The 22,218-nt window shown below is 43.8% G+C and overlaps 1 protein-coding gene across 29 annotated transcripts in view; it reads left to right on the top strand.

The window, feature by feature from the left end:
- The window catches only part of diaph2 (diaphanous-related formin 2), a 301,435-nt gene extending 284,164 nt beyond the window's left edge, over positions 1–17,271 (top strand). For all 29 annotated transcript variants that reach the window (XM_078100695.1, XM_078100702.1, XM_078100692.1 and 26 more), the window contains one exon: positions 13,776–17,271. In XM_078100695.1, the coding sequence (XP_077956821.1) occupies positions 13,776–13,840 (65 nt within the window). In that variant the 3' untranslated portion in view covers positions 13,841–17,271. The remainder of the gene's footprint in view (positions 1–13,775) is intronic.
- The last annotated feature ends 4,947 nt before the right edge of the window (positions 17,272–22,218 follow it).

Genomic DNA, 22,218 nt, shown 5'->3' with positions numbered 1-22,218 from the left:
ATAGCTTTCCAGGCTATGCAGAGTTATGAGTGATGACTTTAAGTACACACGTTTAACTGTGCAAGTGACAAAGAGAGGAAGAAAAAAAAGAAGGCACGGCTCAGTATTTAGTCAATTACAGGGTGGATATGGGAGTGAGCCAGCACAAATCCATCCAAAGCTGCATCAAGCACAAGGGTTGGAGTGGAGAGGGTTCACCTTGCCAATAACATGACATTTTCCACCAGCAATAATGTTGGCTTAATTTGGCTTTGAAGAGCATCTGGTGCAAATTGGACATTGTTGCTCCATAGCATCATTGTTTGAATGATGGGCCCTATTTATACCTCTCTCCCTTGTCATAATGGTTTTGAGTCGTTGTCGTGGTGGAGTCTTATTGCCTTACCGCATGTACCTGTGCACGTGTGTGCATGCGGTACCGGGGTGTGTGTCGTCGGAGGCCACTGAGGAGGGGCATGTTAACCAGAGGAGCAGCCGGTCCGCCAGATGTTCTGTTCCCACCAGGCTTGTCACAAGTGGACCTTTACTTCTCTCCCTGCAGAACACACACACACACACGCATGCACAGGCTTTCAGCAGACTATACATAGTACTTTATTCTGTTGCCATTATAGATTTGCATACAATGGGGATATTTTTCAATGGGTGCTGTAACGAAGAACATGCAAACCCACATGGCCTCAATGACATGACTTTTATCCGACAGTGTTTTAGATCTTATCCTTAGAAATTATAAATGTTTCTTTACAGCACTCAAGTGTCTTTTGTTAATTGGTTTGAGTCTTTTCAAAGGCAAAAGCATTTTTCACATGCTCATGATATGTGATGTGCGACGTGTCTTCAATAACAAACCCTCTCTGCACGCATGACAGCAGTTTTAACAATCAATGCCAATTCCCAGTGCCATTTCTGATGCCACCGGTTTATTTGCTCCCCTGCGCTTGGTCTGCTGGGCTCATTCTCTTCTTCATATACCATGGTTGGGTGCCTTTCACGGTGCCATGATCCTAGGTAGAGCGTGTGGCCATTTGGAAATGTCATAAGAAAGGCCGAGAACATCATTGCATCCAAGTTCAACAGGCTGATTTATGGGTTTCTAGCAAATGGTACATAGCAAGCGGCTTGTAGAACAAGCAGGCCCCTACAGGCACCCCAAAGGTCACCTAACTTAATTTCAATTAGGCCTAGGTGAGGTCAGGAAAATATGTCACAGTTGGTCAGAGTGCTAAAGGGATAGATGGGATTGTGTTTATGGGGATTAAGATCAATTAAATAAGGTGCACTGATTGACACGATTGGAAATATATGAGAACAATTGAATAATAATGCTACTGAATTCTAAATACTGGCCCACAAAAACGCATGTCTCAGTGCATTCTCTCACTCCCTATCAATTACACTGCATTGTGCCTGCATTGAATGCCATAAATTACAGCCTGCAGTTCGACACATGCAACACCAGTTCAGATTAGCCAACAATTCTTGCGGAGTAGCAGCATTGTAAAGAACAAAATTCTTAAATTTTTTAAAAATATTTAATCAAGTTTACCACCATACCAGAAGGCTTTCAACCCACCTCCCCCCACAAAACATTTGAAATGAGTCACAAATTGCCAGCAAATGATTTTGCCCCCTCCCCCCTGGGGAGGATAACAGGGTCCAAGTTCTGGCTTTTTATTCAGGCAGGTTTTTCATGCCCTCTTTGTTTAGCCATGCTGTCAAGCAGCCGCGCTGCAGGAACTCCTATTGATAGCTGTCTGACAGGGGGGCTGGAGGGCTAAGTACCCCAGAGGGGGGGGTAGCGTGGTAGTGTGGTGCGCAGTTTGTGGTTGTACACCATATGAGAGCATTTCAATCTATTTGATTCCATCTTAATAGGTGTTTTTTGGTGCGTGCGGCGGCATGTTTGGTTTGAATTAGTCCGGTATCTTCATATATGCCGGGGAGTTACCAGGTGCGTGTGTAGCTTTGTCTGTCTGGATTTGCTGCACGTGTGCGTGTGTGTGTGTACGCGTAGGCATGTGTTTGTGTGTCTGGAGAGGTTGATGTGGCACAGAGGTCACTTCTGTCAAATCCAACGTCCGGGCCCATGCTGTGATGTGAAGGGCACTGTCAAGAGGCAGCCACGACGCAGCACAGGTACAGCTGGCCTCAGTGCTCTTTTTCCTTTGTGGCACACGCATGCACATGCATAGGCATGGACAAATAGACAAACAAGTTCAGCGTAAACTGACACATGGTGGTGGGAAAGCCCCCAGGGGAAAAAGCCCCAGGAATATTCAGTTGCTTCCAAACACCTTCTCCTGATGAGTAGCTGCGTGACACTGGATCTGAGGGAGGAGGGTGGGGGGATTTGACATATTTGTGGCTGAACTGGGAGGTTTGACCCTCCCCCCCCAGAAGATGTTTTGACTCACATATGGAGTCTGGAAGTTGAAAATACTTCAAAGTTCAAACGTTTGACCTCCATCCATTTGTGCTTGTAAGCCTTCTACCCCTAAAATAGATAATGATAATCTTACAGAAAATAAAGGTCGTTAATGGTGAATAGAATAATATCCTCTGCATTTTCAAGTAAAATATTGTTAGCATTGTTGGAGAGAGTGTGATGCAGCACACATAACGCATGCTTGTGTCCTCGTAGGTACCAGTGCCTTAGAGAATGTAAGATATGCTATTTGGAGGAGTTGTGTACTTCTCAGTAACTTTTAGAAGATTGCAATGACAACATTTCTGTGACAAGGAGGTACTTGTTAGACAAAAACCCTTTGAATGTGACCCGTAAGTGCAGCTGTCACAGGCTTAGCCGCAGAGGAACTGGTGTCCGTCTTTGAGACGGCTGTGCCGCGTGTCTACAAATCTATCTCCCCTTCCCGTCTCTGTCAGTCTCTTTCTGGGGATGTTTTCAGGCTGTACCCCTCCAGTGTACACTGTGTCCACACTGCGGGAGAGCAGCTCTGAAACTTTAATGCTAATTGATCCCAGTGAAGACGTGTGGACACAGGTGTGTTGCCGCAGGCTCTGGCTCCGACATGGATGCCAAGGGATTCTGGGAAACCAAGGGGCTTATAGGGCCAGAGCAAAAAGTACCACTAGCCGGGGCACAAGTGACCCAGTTCTTTTCTAATCACCACAGGTTTGATGTGCAATGTGTGTGTGTGTGTGTGTGTGTGTGTGTGTGTGTGTGTCCATCTGTGTGGGCCTGTGGGCCTTTCCAGCCAAATAGTACCGGTCTATGTCTACAACATTTTTCATGTTTTCAGACGGCAAAAAAAAAACTAGATGGCTCCTGTGTCCGGCTTGCATGTCAAACTCTTATTCATCTCATGTGAACACACATTATGCAATAATGCTCCTGTATCTGCATGCACACGTTCGAATGGTGCAAAGTGGGTGTGTTGGTTTTTTGAAATAATGTGATCATTTTGAGCCTTTGAGCCTTGGAATAAAAACCCCATCTAAATCATACTCAAGCTGCTGTGTAATTCCCCGAAGTTTACAGTTTGTGTGGGAGTGGGCACACGGTTGCATGTGTCTGTGCGTGCGTGTTTGTTGGTCTGGGTAGGGAAGAGACTTGGCGCCGCCAAGACGCAGGTGCGCGGATTAAGTGTGATCCCTTCTCATATTCTCAGTAGTATATCTTATTTGATGGCTTTCCTGCCATGTAAATCTTATCAAAAACTAGCTAACAATAGCGCCACGTTGACAGACGCCCGGGCATCTGGCGAGCCACCGCTCTGAATGTTCAAACTGCTGTGAGCAACCTGTCTCCAGAAAGAGAGGAAATAACTGAGGAGTTTGTGTGCACTTGTGTGTCAGTGTTTGTGTTTGCGTGCGGGAAGGAGAGTAGAGAGAGAGAGAGAGGGGGGGGGGGGGGGGGTTGGGGGGCAGACGGGGGACATGTTAATAGGCCCATAAATCATGAAAAAGATAGTGCTTTATCTTAACCAGTGTTCAGCCAGGTGATGGCACGGTGATGATCTGAATGTGACTCTGCTCCTCATATTTCAGGTGCGTCCAATGCCTTTGTTCCCTCACTTTGCTCGCAGATAGGGAAAGATAGAAAGAGGGAGAGAGCGAGAAGGTGAAGAAAGAAATAACTGTGGCCGGTCCAGGGCCCATTAAAGTGTGATGAGTGGCCTCGGTGAGGGGCTCTGTGTACAGCACTTTATTCAGGCACAATCACTTATTTATTGGTGTTGGAATTGTGTTGTTTGCTTGTTTTATTGAAAACCTTGTGGGTAAAGTGGCGGCAGGCCGCCTGGCATGTGAGCGCCACATCTCTGGAGGGCATCCCTGAAGAAAAATCTTCCTCCTTGATGAATAAGTGAAGGGGACAGATACATTTTTCATTCACACAGAATTCATTGTCGCCTAAGATGTCTGGTCTATTGGTGTGTGTAGTCAACCTGCAGGCCGTTAAAAAAATAAAATAACCACCCCGAGACAATAGCACACATGCACAACACGAAGTTGCGTGAAAGCATATAATATATTTATGAAATCACACATACATGCAAGAACACATAATATTGTTTTTTGAGGTTGTGGACCACATGGGGCTCTGAAGACGATAGGTGAGATCTTTCACCTTTAAAAATTGTGGAATTAAATCAATTCTTTGTGTAAAGGACAATCACCATGAATATGAAACGATTAGATAATGGTGAATTTCAAAAATGTCCTTATTTCTGCGTCTACGAATCTCTACTCTTGAGTCTTGTCCACAGAAACCTACGATGACAACCACACGGGAGACGCACAAGCACAAACATGAAGGTAGCAAAGTGTACCCCATCACAGGAAGGGTTCTGGTGTTTTGTGTACATGAGGGAGCATCTCTCAGTATGAATGATTTATCTTGAAAAAAGAAAGACTTTCTGGAAGCACATTCGTGCTGCAACCCCCTCATGTGAACAGAAGGGAGAATCTTCACATGGCCAAATGGGTCTGATGGTGATGGCGGGGAGGAGAGAGAGCGAGGCTGCTCGCTTTGCAAAGCCTTCTATGATTTTTCACCAGCCCTCTCACTGCCGGGACACATCAAAAAGGGGAATTCATAAATAACACACAACACCATGTTTTATTAACAACGATAAGGCATCAGCGGTGAGGGGTCCTTGGGAATCCTGAGATTGGATTGTTGATGGAAAACTTCTAGCAGTTGTCTAACAAGTTACACGGTCTCCAAAGACGTCTTTATGGAGCCGGGTCATCAATGATAATAACTATATTTCTGACTCCTACATCTAAATCTGATGGAGTCACAGTAAATAGATGAAATAGTGATCAGTGTGTGTGTGTGTGTGTGTGTGTGTGTTTCAGTACAGCATGTTAGTGAAAAGCAGACGCAGAAATACTCATTTATTTATGCAACGTCAACAACAGTAACTCCCGGCTGTACCACTATGTTTATACTTCATGTGTACTTCAGACTCTTTGTCGAACAACCACCTCTGGATCTTCTTCACCTGCTACGTGGGTTTGGACATAAATCCATCACTATTCCTAGAGATGGGGGTTGAGCTGTATTTTTGTCTACTGTGAAGGAACCATACTGCTTGCTTAACATGGCACAAACAGATGTCTGTTTCCATAGCAGCCTTATTGGAGTGAATGCAGGGTGTTTTTTAATACCGTCACGATGGTGTTGACATTCAACTTGTCAGGTATGACATACGCATTTCAGATGGATTAGTGCACGCGCTCGCGTTGAACGTGTGCACGCACGGGTCCAGGTATGTCTCGGTGTAACACTGCGCATGTGCTGCCAAACTTGCTTTGTGTTTCTGAGAACGTGTGTCTGAGCATCATGCACCTGTAGGTTTGTGTTTGTGTGTCATCTGGAGCGCACTGAAGGTGTCATTGTGCAGCCGAGGCCCCCTGTAAGCTGTCAGACAGTGAGAGATGCTGCACCTCCAAAGGGCATGCTTTCTGGGCCTTTCCTGTCTATTATAAGCCCTGGAACACTCATCAAGGCTGTTGAAGTGCACCCTGGCGTCCCTCCAGCAGCCACGGAGAAAAGCCACCTCTCTGACTGGGAGAGCCCTTGCCTCCAAACTTCACACACCCTTGTTTTCCATTTCGACATGATAAACGCAAGCACGGGTAATGAGGCAACGGGGGCTGTCAAGGCATCCATTTTGTTTTTCTCCAATCTAGAAGCGAACACTCCTGCCCTTTCACCGTTTTGAGAAACCAAGAGCCGATTCCCTCGGAGCTAAAGCTGCTAGGGTTAACGCCTGGTGATTCAAACCCATTAACATTTAGGGTAGGGTTTAATAGGAAATGATACGTTTCACACAAGGCAACACTGATTATGGTGGTGCTAGCACCGCAGCTACGATAGGGCGCCAAGTCTAGCCAAAGATTGAGATGTGTCGCTATCTTGCCATCTGGGACAGTCATGCCTAGAGTCGTCCCGAGCAGATCACTTTGATAGCAGCCTCATCAAATCTCCAGTTCGCCAAGCAAATAGAATAAAACAATCTATCGATCTGGCCCGACCTCCCTGTGAATCAACACGATCCATCTGTGTTCATCAGACTATCTAGCTCTCTATCTTGTGTTGTCTGCAGGCAGGCATTCTTTTTCTCTTTGTCTCTTTTCTCTTCCTCCTTCCTCCTCCCACATTTGTTTTGTGATCCATCAGCCTATTTACCTTATCATGCTGCCAAACCATCCATTTACGCTCCCATCTGTCTGTCAAACTACATCTTAGCTTCCATTCGTCTAACTATCTCTCTGTTTACTTGTTTACCTGTCAGTCATGTGGCTTGCCTGGGCTGCCGCAGGTTCCAGCCGCACGTCTGGCAAATGCTGTCTCTGACCCCCGTCAGATCAGAATACCATTAAAGAAATTAGATAAAGTAATTTGATTCCCATCACTCCATTGCAAGTTTTACACTGTACTAACTACAGCCGTATGTTATTATAGTCATATTATTATGCCAGTTTCTGGGTTTAGATAAGGATAAATATATGAACCAAGGTGTGAATAGAAGGTTGACCTATTTTGACGAAGTTTTTGCTTAATATTTGTTGAAGTTGAAGTGGTATTTTTACACATTTTTACACATTTGTACAGAAAATGATCTGTGATATAGATAGCTCCACTCACAGAGATTTAACAGATGCAGGTCACTGCTTTGGCTCGGTCCAGAACAGATCAAGCCCCAGTGGAGCAAGCCAGGCACTGACGTCCGTGTAGTCAGGGGGTCTGGCCTCCCACAGTGCTCCAATCAGTCTTATAGGGTCAGTGGCTGGCCCCCCTAAGCACTCTGGTGCCTTGGCCTGATGGATTACTCGCTCTCTCTCTCCTGGCTCGGACCTGTGAAACACAGGCCTCTGCTACAGGCCCCATCTGTGCTTTCCACGGTTCCTGCATGCCTCGTGGTCAAAGTCTCAGGCTGCTGCTGAAGCCCAAATCAAAAGGCTTCCGAGTCAGAGTGCCTTGATAGGAAAATAGTTCCAGGACGTGCAATATGAATGCAAAATCCTGGGTTTGATTCCAGCCTTTGAAGCCCTGATACCTTTCCACCCCTTTACATTATGGCTCATATGCCCAACAGAGGTGAAAATAGAAAATAATCCTTATGTTTTGTTCAATGAGTATTTTTCATATTTATACTGTTGATTAGATAAAACAAGATATTTGTGAGGATCTAGAATATTGTGTCATAATATCTGATGTTGAGACTAGAAAATAACAGCACAGATTCATTGATACCGATGAAAAAGGTTCTTCGTGTTTAAATGTAGTGCGGATGCTCCTGTTCCCCGAACAGCACATAAAGTACTGCACATCACGTTACTAGCAGGCTTCTAAGCTAACTGTATACTTGAACATTGTGCCAAGGAAAGGAGATAATGCCAACGTAAAAAGTGCACTCAAACAACATGCAAGCAGGAGGGCACTGCTTGGCAGTTTTCTGAATTTACTCTCACGGATATTTGTTTTTCTCCATGGTTTTACTTTTTAGAGTTGAGGCTTCACCATGGTGAATGAGTTTTTCCCTTAGGCTCTGATCGATAGCAAAATTGTTTTCATGTTACTGCTCATTTGGACCGTGTGCGCCTATACACTACATCCCAAAATACAAAAAGGTATTGTTCCGTGACCCAGGAATGGAGCCCAGCCGAGATATTTTGAAGGAGATTTCTGAAACTGAAGGGCCCAATGAGGATTGTCTGCTATTGTGTGTCTGTCGAGCTCGTTGTTTTCAATCAAACTCTAACAAATGACCGGCTGATGATGATGGGCAAGCTTTTAAAGAGAAAGATGGATTTTGGTTTTTTTAGATTACCACACACAGATTCACACAGAGCAATGACAGCATACGGTACACACGGGTTCTACCTGCACGGCACACGGAAAACCGCTTTTCTTTGCTCGCTGTTGTGTCCCTAGTAGAAGCTTACCCGCGGAGAAAATAAACTAGTACTTTTCTTCCTATTCTCCTGAAACTGAAGGTTGTGTGCCGAGCGGTAGTAAGTGAGTACGTCCACATTATGTACTGTGTACACGTGAAAGCAGAGTAGAGAAATGGCCGCGTTTAAGCGCAGTATGTTTCACAATAAAAGCACATTGTGAACAGATGGGGCTGGATGCAAAACGGGGGGGGGGGGGGAACAGGAACAAAATCTGCCCTCATGCCGTTCTTTGAGTGACGGTGCAACGCCCCGTTTTTGTCAGAAATAATTTGCAGCCTAAATGGAACCCAGGGATAGAGAGTCTTTGGAGCCCGTTTGGGGGGGGGGGGCGTGATGTGGTGGGTTTGAATGGCCGCATTTACTTTCTGGGTCAGTCACCGGTATTGCCAAGCATGCACATCACGGTACCCTCTGAGATAAAGTGGCGATAGAAGCATAGACAGATTAAACACACCCCTGTGCTGTCAAAAGCGATTGTATGTGTTATGACCACCCTGCTCTCAGCAAACCTCTCCTCACTACCGGTTATCTCAACAGACTGTCAGCTCGACTCACTTTGCTCCAAACGCTGTATACAAACTGTCAAGCAGGATGGTGGACTCGTATACATGCATCCCTAATCTAAATTTTAATCTAAAGATTTGGCGTCTTATTTCCTGCTAAAGTGTGTGCGTGTTTATATTGCGTTCTGTGCTTCCTGTGTTTTTGGAAATGGTCAGCTGTATATAAATAGGGGAGGGCAAGAGAAAGACATCTGAAAAAAGAAAATGTGAGACTGACAGTGTGGCACAGGAGGCGGTGAGAAACACAGAGTGGGAGAATTATCCAGGCCTGTCTTCGGTATTTGCCTCCGTCGTGCCATTCAGATCGGCTTTCTGCTTTGGCTCGATCAGTGAACTGCAGCACTCTCACATCCCCTGACATTTCTACACTCCCCTTGTTTAGGCAAGACTCATTTAAATAAAAAAAAAGGAGTCAAAACGCTACAATTAGTATGAAGTTGGGGGCGAAGTCAGAGTGTTGTTTCAACATAAACCTCCACAGTTGGAAATATACTTAACTTTGGGTTTTTGACAATGAGGACTTCAAATGTGTGCTTGTATACACAGACAGGTTCCAAGGCATCGATGAATCACTACCAATAAAATAATATAAAAATTATTCTGCCATTAAAACTTTTGAAAAGATTACAATTGTATTAAAATTACAAATTAATTGACGCAATTTCTCATTTCTAAATTGTTTTTGTCTTTACTTTATACTTATTTGGAGGAACTCTCCGTTTTTTGTCATCAGAGAAAAAATATATCTGGAAATTACACTGTTTCCTTAGCAGTATGAAAATAAACAACTTTTGGCTTGTTTCTTTGTAAAATCCAAAAATTGGTTCAACTTGGATATTTTTTATCCAAAAAAATCCTAACACATATCGTCCAGCAGCTGAGAGAAAGCCTGTATGACCTTTAATCACTTAATCCTCCACTACACATGGTTTACATTAGTTATAAATAAATTAGTGAGGAAAGGCTCAGTGACATTCTCTCTTCTGTGACCCAGCATGCCCATCATCCTTTCCTCCCAACTCAATCTCCTCAACTAAAATCTCCTTTCTTTTCAGTCGCACTGTTTTTTTTGCCTCCCCTACTCTTTCGTCGGGGGGTGATTACTCCCTCCAGTGAACGAGGGGCTGTGTTTGCCACGACTGTAGTTTTCCGATAGCTGGCCCATAACTTCCAGTGGGAAGAAAAAGCTCCTCTCCCTCTGCATTCCATTTATACGCCAAATCTTGTTTCCGTGTAGTGAGTTCCATTACTCTGTAGCTGGGGGAGGGGAGGGGCACAAGATGGAAAGAGGTGATAGAAGGTTGAGGCTCTTGCTGTTGCTAATGCTGCAGATGCTTTCCCCTCCGACAGAGAAGCAAACACAACGTGTTCATGTGCCGCAAGCAGAGATTTTATCAAGTTTATTATGTTTTTGTATCATCAAAAGTAGGAAGTGCAGAGAGTGAACTAGACGAAGGCAGAGCATGTCAGAGAAATATTGTTTTTATTACCACAAAAGACAGTGAATACAGGATTTGCAAAGCTCATTCCAAAATAGATGGAGCTCCAGTTACAGTATGCCAAACGATGCGTGCCGTTTGCCTTCTGCAGCGTTTTACCAACATGATGGCTGATTATGTGAGCCTGACTTTGTTATTGTGGTCTTGATTAATGTGAGGACCACATTTAGATGGTGGCCGAGGCTCTAAGCTGCCCAAATGATACTTAACTTACGTAGCGCAATCCCTCCACAGGTCTTACTGTCTATACTGGCCAATGAGAGGCCATTCCTCAATGTACCCCATGCTGCAAGTGTTTGATAAATGACTGGCAGCCTTTCCTTCTTTTGCGGATCATAGAGCTTTATCATGATGTAAATTCACGTAATTAGCCAAAGATGACAGTAACACAAAAGCCATTATGCCATTTAATCTCTTTTGGGGAATCCACTGGGGAAACGGCGGCTCTATTGTAACATGACATGACATCTCACTGGGGGCCTTCTAAACAGTCAGGAGAGGGTTGGAGTTAACTCTGCCGGCTTAAGGTCTCCGCTTTAGCTGTTTAATAATCTTGGCGTCTTCCCCTCCTCCTATTACCCTTGTCTTATTCAGAGCTTCTCCCTCATGGCAGAGATCATCATGATATACTTGGAAGGATACGCTTGTGTGTGTTGGAATTAGAGTGCGCGTGTGTGTGTATGACTGAGACAGAGTTCCTCAGAGCAATGCATTGGGCCTTTCTTCTGTGTACAACTTCATTAGTTAAGCAACAATGTATTTTATTCTGTGTGTGTGACAGAAATTCTGTGTGTGTGTGTGTGTGTGTGTGTGTGTGTGTCAGTGGCTTTCCCCTCCATCTGCCCACCCTCATTGAAATCCTCAGTGCGTTTAGTAACATTTTTAAGAAACGGTGCCAGCATTTAATTAAGTTCTGGTACGCCAACAACCCCCCGCTGCAACATGGAACACCTAGTCTTCTTTTGTCACTTTCTTTTCCCATTCGTGTGCTCCGCTGTGTTGCGCCTAATGTAACTGGGAAAGCTGGGGCTGCTGGGAGAACCAGGTAAAGAAGTCATCAAAACCGGGTAGAATAGAGTTGTGATCAGTGCTGCAAATAACCGTAGACTTTGTCATCTGTGTGAATGTCTCCTCCTGTCCCCCAGTCTCCGTTTGTTCTCCTCCATGTGTCTATTCGGTGCTTGAAGCGTTCAATACAGCCGAGGTTAGCGGTAATTTTTCCCCCTAGCTAGTCGAAATAGCTGCTGTTTGTTCAATTGTTGTGATTGATTGATGTGTGGTTCGGAAAATATGGGCTTTAAGCCACCTGAAGATAGGAAAAAAAAAGTCGTTATTAGAAGCCGAAAGCTCTTCGTTCAAGAATGCTGGAAATCAAAAGGCCTTCTGCGGGAAGTTTTTGGCCCGGTTTTGTGAAACCTTAGTCGACCGCTTTCCCTTTTATTTGAGCAACCCCCGAAATGGCATTTTCCATTTGTTGTTTCACAAGAAGTTTATAGCATTTCCATAAATTGGTCGCACTAATGCTTTGCATTGTTTCGAGTTGCTGCCTCTTCGAATGAGAACCGGGCGACTTGTTGGATGCACGTATTGATACAGCTCTACTTTGAATCAACACCAGGGTTAACTATAAGGATGCTGTAGCTGATAGCGAGACTCAAGCTGTTTATGGTTTACTGGCATGAACTCACTTGCCTTTCATTGAACTAAAAAGCACAGGTTTGAAAGGTTTCTCTAATGGTGGGTGTTCCCTATGTAATGCTTGTATGTTGTGCTTTGCTTGACTGGCAAAATATAAATAGTGCAGCCTATATTCAAAACCCAGTAGATCTATTTGTGGACCGTTCCACTTTTATATATGATTTCACTTGTCTCACGACTCATTTACGGTCTTTTGATTTGGTCATTTGTTTTGCTATTTAGGGTTTGATGTAGCTTAAGATAACTCTTCATTGGAAACAGAGCATCTGTCTTCTCCCAGCTCTGTTTTTCATTCTCTTCTAACAAACTGAGGGTTGGAGGGGACGGCTTGCCCATAAATGCGCCTTCTACAATTGTGGTTGCAAATGATTGGCAGGGATGGATATTATATCATCTACTTCTTTTTTTTCAGGTCTGTCCTCCTTCTGTTTTTTGTTGTTGTGTACTACGAAAGTTTGTTTTGAAAGGAGGAAGGTTGCTTAAGTCCTGCTTTGACACTGAAGCACAACCCGTGAACGTAAAAACGAGTGCATGGATAAGTAGTGATGATGTTCTTGGACACGCTGCCAGAACATGTTAGCTTAACGATCACCTGTACGAGAACATATGCTGAACTAAAAGAAGCGGATCAAATAGAACCTCCCATCTTTTTTTTTTTCCCGTCTTCCTCTCGCTCCTTTTCCATTCCACCCTTCCCTCTACCTCCCTCTCTCCTCCTGTGCACCATCTGCATGATGCCTTGTATCTAATCTGAAGGAGTGCTTTCCGTTCGACACCGTGATGGCGGTAGTCTGTGTGTGTGTGCGCGCGTGTGTGTGTGTGTGTGCGCGCAAATGTTTGTCCATGTGTTCCTCGCCATCACGGTCACTCTCAGCTCATTACCTGTCATGATGGATAGAGCGAAAGCCATTAAACAACGCCCAGCCCGGGACGCCCGGCACCCTACAGCTGGCACTGAGTAATGGACGTAGTAGTGGGGACACGCTTGGACACGCCAGGCGGTCCTGTGTGGGTGTGCCTGCAGTCATCTCCATTGGCTGTGCTTCCTGGTTCTGTCCAGGCCCACCTGCCACCTGGCTGCAACAGCGGACGCCATCGGCATTTCTGGGCAGCCTTTTGGTTGGATAGCACGGGAAGCGGTGTTTGTATGACTCCGTCGTAGTAACTGGCAACTGAAAAAAAAGGGAAAAGTTCTTCCTGACCACAAGCACTGCAGATAAACCTTCAGTGCAACTAATTAAGCAAGGGGGACATAAGACAAACGAGTCTTGCAGTACTCGTGTGCTCCTTCTGTCCATATGCGGCTTCGGAGGGGAGTCGAGAGGCTGTCGAGTGGAAGCCTGGATCGGGAGCTGAATGGAGTTACTGTGACACCAGACTGTGGCACCTCAACTCCATCAGCTCCTTCTGTTACTCCTTCCTCACCTGCTGCTCCGCTCTCAAACTCCGGCATCTTCCCCATTTAGTGTTCTCTTTCATTTAGTTGAGCTCCCGCTTGACAGTGCGGATCAACTTAACCGTTTCTTGCTATGTTTTTTTTCCTCAGTCTCATTGTCTCCCTTTTCTTTTTTTTGGCCAACAGACAACCGCCGCGCAGTCCTGGAAAGGTCTCGTTCCCGCCACAACGCAAATCACCAAGCTCGATGATCGGCCGAGCCCACCACAAGACGCTAGATAAGTGCCAAAGAGGCCTGCGAGGTGGAGACCGGGAAGACATCTGAAGCAGGGACGGGACAGCCGTCACCGTAGCGCGTACTCACACACACACACACACACACACACACACACACACAACTGTCGAACACGCGATACCTAAACAATCCACTTAGAATGGAAGCATTTTACAGTACATCATATACAGACATTTGTTAATTCATCTGATGCCTTACATATTTATTCAAAACGCTCTATCAAAATGTTCATGTCCTCTCTTGCTGGTTTTGATTTATGAAAAAACTGTTTTTTTAGGGATGCTGCTGTTTAAAAAAAGGTTTGCAGTGCTTGGAATTTTACTTTGATTCATGTAACTCTTTTTTTATCAGAATAGTTGCAGTTTGAGAGAGAGATTTAACACAAAACAAGTGTTTTGATCATGAACCCTCTTTAAAGAAGGACTGCAGAACACTGCAGACGCATCACCGTGAGAAATATACGACACACAGTACATTCAGCCAATGGACAAAAGGCCGGAGGACCTTTTGAAAGAAAAGTGATGCTGAAGTTTTCTTCAACATCACTCTGAATTCTTCCCGGAAGAAGGAGTGGTTGCTAATATATATATATTTTTTAATGTCAATTCCTCCTTCATACAACATTAAGACAACTGGACTAGCAAATGTACAAAGAGTCCACGTGAATAATTACTCATCCATATTCCACATGAGCCGCGAGAGCTGCCCCGTCTGGACCAATATTTCAGAGACGGTGACTCACGGATCTTAAAACTGTAATCTCCATCTTGACGAGATGCTTTTTATTTTTAGTTGTGTAATATCTGACCGATGCCTCCAGGCGCTGATCCCTGTCCCAAGGTCGCTTTTGCTGTTAACATGAGAGAGTGACACATTTCTAAATGCATATAACTGCCGAGAGGAGCGAACGCGACCCTTTGACATTTCCTGCAGTCACACAGGTTTTTCAGTGGGGGGAAGGTTCACTGTGCAGTTTTATGGCTGCATCTTTAATATGAATATTTTTCAGTCCTTGCATATATATATATATATATATATACATACATTTAGATAAACTGTATATTGGCTTTGAAGACATTTGTTTCTGATCAATTTGGCAATTTGGAGACCAATGGTGCAAGGTTAGAATCTAAATTATATTCTTTCCAAAAATTAATAAATTATAATCTCTGCAGGATAACTAAGTTAAATAATGGGACAAGTAAACACATTATTTTCATCAGTACCTATTCTACTATCTTTAAGAGACTCTATAATGAATAATACAAAGCAGCTTACAAATTCACAGCTGAGATTTCAATGGGAAAATATGTCCTGTTGTTATTAGGCTTAAATGAACCACACCAGCTTAAACACCTGGTGCTTGTTGTTCTCATTCAAAATCGTGGAAACTTGTAAGCCTTGTTCCTCAGTTGGCACCCACTGTTACAAAATTCCTTCATGTGAAGTATTTATTCATATATTCATGCCTAGAGCGACCCTGTCCCATCACTGCCCTGAACTGTAAGCAGATGCTACTAAAAACAACCACTGAGTCCACATGGAAAGTGGGCACGAGCGGAATGTTTGACTAAGGGGCAAAGAAGACGCGACGAGGCTCGTCCACGCCCTCCAATTCCCCAGCGCTAAGAGCATAAGTGACCCTTTATCCATTACACGAGTTACTTAAATAATACCACATCTCTGCTTTAGGCTTTGTGTCTCTGTATGCTTGTGTTTGGGCGAGTGTGTGTGTGTGTGTGTGCGCGTGCCATGCAAGCTCAATAATCCGACAGGAACCCAGACGAAATAGGATTCAGTGTGCTTGACTCCATGGCTGAATAGATGGAGGTTTTTCATTTAAACAATCTGCCAGTCCTGCTTGTGATGTGTCTGTTTCATGACGCCTCGCTTCCCAGCCTGCATGCTTTTAAAAAAGGCAATTTTACACATCATCTCGGGCTCAAGGTGCACGGAGGAAACTGCATTTTTTAGGCAGACAATAATTCTCCCGCGAATATAAGAGCAGAGAGGAAACACGCAGAGTGAGGTATGAGGGATCCTGGGTGGATGGAGGAGGTTTAAGGGCGTGTTGTATACAGAGAGAGAGATGAAGATGTGTCATGAAAGGAACTGATTTCACAACTCACCCTCTGCCCTCAACACCGTCACACCTGTACAGCTGAGTATCGGATATCAGTTCTCCTTCAACACCAACGTTGTTTCACCGTTGCCAAAAACGGGACGTTTGTGTTTTACAATTGGACTCAAAACTCTTTCTTGATTATTAAATGTAATTAGATTTGTTTTTATACGTGCCAATTCTTGGAGGGTGGGTGGATACACAGTTCTCACTGTGAAATGATGGAAAACTATATTTTCTTTATTTTGTTTTTTATATCAAAAGGAGGTAGGGGCATTTTTTGGCAATGTCTTGGAGCGGTTGTACAGGAATACCTTTTCCAACAGTTGTTTGAAAAACATCCACTTTGGAACTCCAATTTGAAGTAGGACAATTTAGTATGAAACAAAAAGATAGACATGTGATACACATCTTTTAAAAGATGTAATTGATTTTGGATTGAAAAAATATGTCATTGTAGGACTGAATTGTTGTAGAAGGTCACATCATGTATCTCAATACACTTTCATCATCCCTGTAAGTGATTGTTGTCCCCCCCCCGCCCCCCACCATTTCATCTTTTAGGATAATTAGTAAGAATTCTGTGTCTGTATAGAAAATAGCAGGAGTGCTTCATGTCAGAGAACTTGAATTTATTAATTATTGTGTTAAAAACAGGGCTTTAAACATGCCGATCATCCCATTGTATTTTAGCTTGTGACTAACAAACCTGGTCATGTGACTCATGGTATTTGTAAGAATGAGGAGGCAGGGGTAGGAATTATTTATCATGAAACTGTAAACAATGCCATTTTGTTGGCGATTGGTGACATTAACAAGTGATATAAGAGAAAAGTTTGCAGTCAAACTTACAGTCAATGACTGTACACTTTACCTCACAGGATATTCTGCTCAGGCACAAGGAAAAGTTGTTTGATATGTTTGAATACAACATTGTTACTTACACAGTGAAAGTATTTCCTTTGGTGAATAGTTCTAGCTGCCGCATATCTAGTTCTTTCCTACATTGTGAGTGCTTACTGTTGATTTGTGGAAGACCTATTGTGGCTGAATAGCTTCCATATCCCTGCCTACCCTCCTAGATGTCATTGAGTATGTTTTTTTTGTCTTGAGAAACATTTATATTTGTACCATTTTAAGTTAATTTGTATCCTTAAGACCATGAAAACAAACTAAATGGTTATGCACATTGTCCTATCTTAGAATATGTAATGGAATATGATACTAAATAATAACCACTTTGTTATATAAACTGATTTCTGAAAGATTGTCTGTCTTTTTGTCTTGAATTTATCTACCTACCTCTCTCCCTCTATCAAACTGTGTTTGTTTTACTTTTCCAATCTGGTGTAAAATTGTTTTCTGGTTGTGGCAGGGGCAGAAGATACCTGCCCCATGATGATTTATAAAGAGAGCTCTCTGTGTAAGAGCACGATGAATCGGACAGCTCCTACCCATGAAAGCAATCTTTTTGGACCTTGGTGTCATTGCTTCATCTTGTACAGTGTCAAAGACAAAGTGATAAGGCTGTCATCTCCAACCGCAAGTTACAGAAAGTACTACTGAGTAAAAGAAAATACATATCGAGAAAAATTGCCCTCTGTGACGATTCTTCTAACGTGAGATAGTCCTTGTCACTGCCAATGTCCTCTGCACATGTTGGAGTAGAAGGAGAGAAAGCAAAGTGTTCAATGATATGTTTATTATTTCATATTGATGCATTTAACGCAAAAAAACAGGGAACCATTTCGAAGAAGTTTGCAAATTACACTGTCATGGGCAATCGGTGAATTGCCTCCTGTTTCCTGTTTGCACTCCCTTTAGTTCCTGCAGGAGTGAGTGTCAAATGGGAGGGCGGCGCTGTTCCTGTCCAACTTCCATAAAGTTGCTCAAACTCAATGCCGTGTTCTCCCTGCATGTGCCATGTCCCGCTTCTGTGCTGCAGCATGACATCACGAAATGAAGGCTGACATGGGGAACTAACCCTGGGGCCCTCACTTATTCCATGCACACACCCATTATCACACACACACACACACACAAAGCCTCATTCTGTGACTCTCAGGCCTCCTCTGAGCATCTCCCCCTCTCTTTTTCTCAGCCAGACAGATGGAGGTTCATCTCTCAACAAGCTGTGATTTATGTTTAGAGATGTGTGCTGCAGAACTCTAATTAGGTTTATTGTTGATCTTGGGAAGTTAATTTGTACTTGGCTGCAAGTAAACATGCTGAAAGAGGCTAACCTATTTCCTTACAAGGCACCAGACTTACATCCACGGAGAAGGATGGCTTTTTTTATCTTCTTAACTTTCCAGGTAATTCACAAAACGTACACCCCCCATCACGCAGCGGTTTTCTGGTCTCCTATAATTATGCTCTGTATTGCGGGTGGGAGATGTGTACTGGTGGGGAATGTTGAACTAGGACTGATGAAGGGAACGTGTGTTCGGCTAATGAGCGGCAGTTGTGTGGCAGGTATTACTTGCTCGCTTTTTAAAAAAAGAAACTCAAGGTAAGTAACCTTGTCAGAGTCTGAGAGATGAGCCGGCGCACACCAGTTCTCTTTTCTCTCGTCTGACTCTTTTTCAACCCCCAGACGTGTTTCTAATGCGCCTGGTGACAGATGGGTTGTTAACAGCAGTACAACATAATCACGTTTCAATTTAAATGTCAACCTGCTCGACAATGGGAAAACATTATGGAGATGACGTGATGCATTGTCTTTGAAATATCACAGTATAGTACGTCTTACTCAAACGTCAAACACGAGAACGATGCCTGCATATGTTTTTTTGTGTAGATTGATTTACTGATTGTCATGCACCATCTATACTGTCTACACATGCCTTTAACTTTTTCAACAAATATAATCAGCTGTATTAATGTCTTCACATTCATTTTATAAAACCACGTAATCTTTCAGGCGTTCAGGCTGCGTTTTTAGAAAAAAAACAAAAAAAACATCCATGTTTTTCTCTTTCAACACCGGAGCTACTAGAAGTCACTTGTCACCATTTTTGTCCAGGCTGCACTGCCGCAGTGCTACTACTTACAAATCAATACTTTTTTCTGTACACGATATTTTAAAATGTCTAAGACAGCAAATGTGCAGCTTCTGTGTCGCCATACTTCAAGTGATGACTTGTAACACCGTGTCCAATAACATCACATGACACTGAGTGACATCGGTATAAACCTGAAAATGTACCAGTGACAGATTCATGCTGGAAGGAGAGAGCGCTTTGGTGTTGCTCATATGGATATTCCACATGCTAACTAATGATCCCTGCTGGTGCCGCTGCATTCAGCGTGCTACTTTAATGATGGAAGTTCACTGCTCCCTCTTGCAGCTCCTTTTCTCCATCCAGCCTCACACCACCCACATATGGGAGACATGGCCCCCGGCAGGGAGAGGGTCAGCTCAGAGGAGACTTCAAACTGTCAGACGAAATTCACATCCAGCCCCTTCATGCCTCCCTTCACCGTCCAACCCCTCCGTCTCCCACGTCTCCCTCGCCCGTTTCCCCGGCACCCATCACTCCTCTTCCCCTCTTCTAGCCTCCTCCTTTTGCCATTTGATTCAGATCACTGAGTTAGCGTCCGTCTCCTTTGTCAGAGGTTCCATTTTGCCTGGCAGATGGACAGGAGGAGAGAAGATGGACTCACATCGGGGGGGGGGGTGTGTTTATGTGTGTGTTTGTGAGATGGAAAGGGAGAGAGAAGGGGGAGGAGAGAAATAAACTTTTCTGGCGGTGCAAAATGTCAAACAGCATTGAAGTGAGGAGACTTTTATCTGTCAAACCTGCGTGAGGTCTTGCCTTTCTGGCTACTGAGTGACAAGGCTGCAGTTAAAAGAGAGCTGAGATGCAAAAAATGAGGGCGACAGAATGAGTTTACCTCTAATTCGGTTATACAGCATCAGCCTTATCTGTACATAACCCTATTTTACTTTATCCAATGACGGATATCAAAGAAAAGTTTTGAACAAATTTGAAAAGTCAAATATTACTCATCCAGAAAAGGCACGAGGCAAATCAACTTTTGCTTTCAAAAATAGCAAGACATGAGCGATCTCAGTAATGAAACATGTTGTCTTTTTTTCTGGTTGCATGATGTTTTGATGACTTACAATATGGCCGAAAACTGGTTACAAATGTGTGACTCACCGCGTACTCTGTGACATGCCCTACATTGCTCTACTACTAAGCTCATGCTCTTAGCCCATGGCGATGCCTCCACACAAAACAAAGATGCAGGCCTAAGAATAGAGGAGAGTTTGATGGATGTAAAAAGGGAGGAAGGGAGCTTGGTAATTGAGTAAGTGCCCTTCTGAATGTGGAGGCCTGAATACATTTTTTTTTATTTCTTTTTTATAAAAAGCCTTTCTTAGGATCATTTCACTCAAAAGTACATGAAAGCTCTTTCAAAGTTTTTCTCTGTTCTTTGCCCTCAACAGAAATAGTCCCCGTGGAGGATGCACAACACACACAAACACTCACCCACTTTCTCCTAAAAGATGTGGATAAAAGGGTTGACCCTACAAATACAAACTCGCATGCACGTGTACGAGAAAACACCGGCATACTCACACACACACACAGTAACTCATGGAAAATAGAGTGCATTCCGTTCAGGCTCTGCATCTTAACCCAACAATATTAATAATTCTCTACCTGAAGCATAACAACTCATTTTGTACTGAAAGGTTTAGAGAGTGCGAGCAAGCGAACAGAGTAGACTTATCATCTGTGTCCCTCCAAAGCACTGAATAATCACCCAAGTGGCAAGTGGAATGGTCATCAGAGATTATAGTGGGAGGGAAACACATGATTTAACAGGGAAGGGAGGGGGGGGGGGGGGTTGTCAGCTGTTGAGAGGAGAGAGAGTGAGCTGCTGTAACCTGCAGCATGATATGAAACAAAAAACTGCAATGTCTAAGTCAAAAGGTCATTCCTTTAGTGTTTCATGGAGAGCCATGGCTACTGATTATTTTGAATACATGCATTGGTACATCTGTGATTGTTGTAGTATTGATTTGAGAGGAAACAAGAAACAGTGCAAAGGCAGTGATGAAAGAAGCTGCAAATAAGAATGTAAAATAAAAATAAAGATTTCATTTTAACCTTTTAGGTTAACATTTTAAACTTCTTTTTTAAAATAATTGAAATGCATCAAACTAATTGCTTACTGGAAGAGCCTTTTTCCTTGGCAATGTGATTTCGATGAGACTTTTAGTTAATGTGACTGGTATTTCAAAATTAATAAAAATGAAAGGATCAAAAACTGGCAATGAATGCTTGCTCAAATTCAGATCATTTATTTTTATTTTATGAACACACCTTTTGATGTAAGACAAAATCCAGCCACTTTTAGGTAGCTCATGTTTAACATATTTAAACTAGTCTTCTTTTATCCATACTTTATTGAAGATGTAGAACATGTTGTATATAAATGATTATGGACTGTGTTGCCGTGTGTCTGTCTTGTGGCGTGTGAGGTCGCTGGGTCACTCTGTGGTGTCGTGTGCACACGTTCCTCCAAGTGCGTCACACCAAGCCAGTTTCTAAACGGCCATTTGTTGGCCAAGTTGACTCACTCATAAACGGAGCGACAGCTGTAGCGCAGCCGCGTACAGGGGGCCCAACACCCCCTCCCCCACCCCCCAACCCACCCGAACCGGGTCCGCTCACCTCCCCGCGCCCCGTCCTGTGATTGTCAGTGTCCCCGCATTGTTCCTCCTGCTCAAACTCGCCCCATGATGTGTCCTTGTGGGGAGGCAGTAACACAAGGTGACTGTTGATATTAGGATGTAGCGTTCGCTACGCCGGGGCGCCTCCCTCATTGGTATTTCATGTAGAGTGCCGTCGCATTCGTCACGTTTCATAAACTTCCTTATTATTCACTGACGGGGAGTAATTTTGTTCTGCTGCTCGCAGTTGTGAAAGTGAGATAGCGGGAGAGAGGGAGGGATGACACTCTGGAATCTTTCTAATAATCATTTTCTCCTTTCCCCGTACATGGACTTGTTTATCAGAGGAGCAGGTGGTTGAGTGCCACTTACCTCCCACCGCAGACCAAACACAGGCTCACCTCTGAATCCAAAGGGTGATCATCTGTGAATCTCCACCCAGTTGCAATACCTCCACCCAGGGTCTCAGGATAATCAGCCGGCTTTGTGGAGCTTACACAAACAGAGTTGTCAGCGGAGAGAC

Source organism: Gasterosteus aculeatus, chromosome 4 (genome assembly GCF_964276395.1).
Source record: "Gasterosteus aculeatus chromosome 4, fGasAcu3.hap1.1, whole genome shotgun sequence".
Classification (NCBI taxonomy): domain Eukaryota; kingdom Metazoa; phylum Chordata; class Actinopteri; order Perciformes; family Gasterosteidae; genus Gasterosteus; species Gasterosteus aculeatus.
This window is presented reverse-complemented; position numbering and strand designations above follow the sequence as displayed.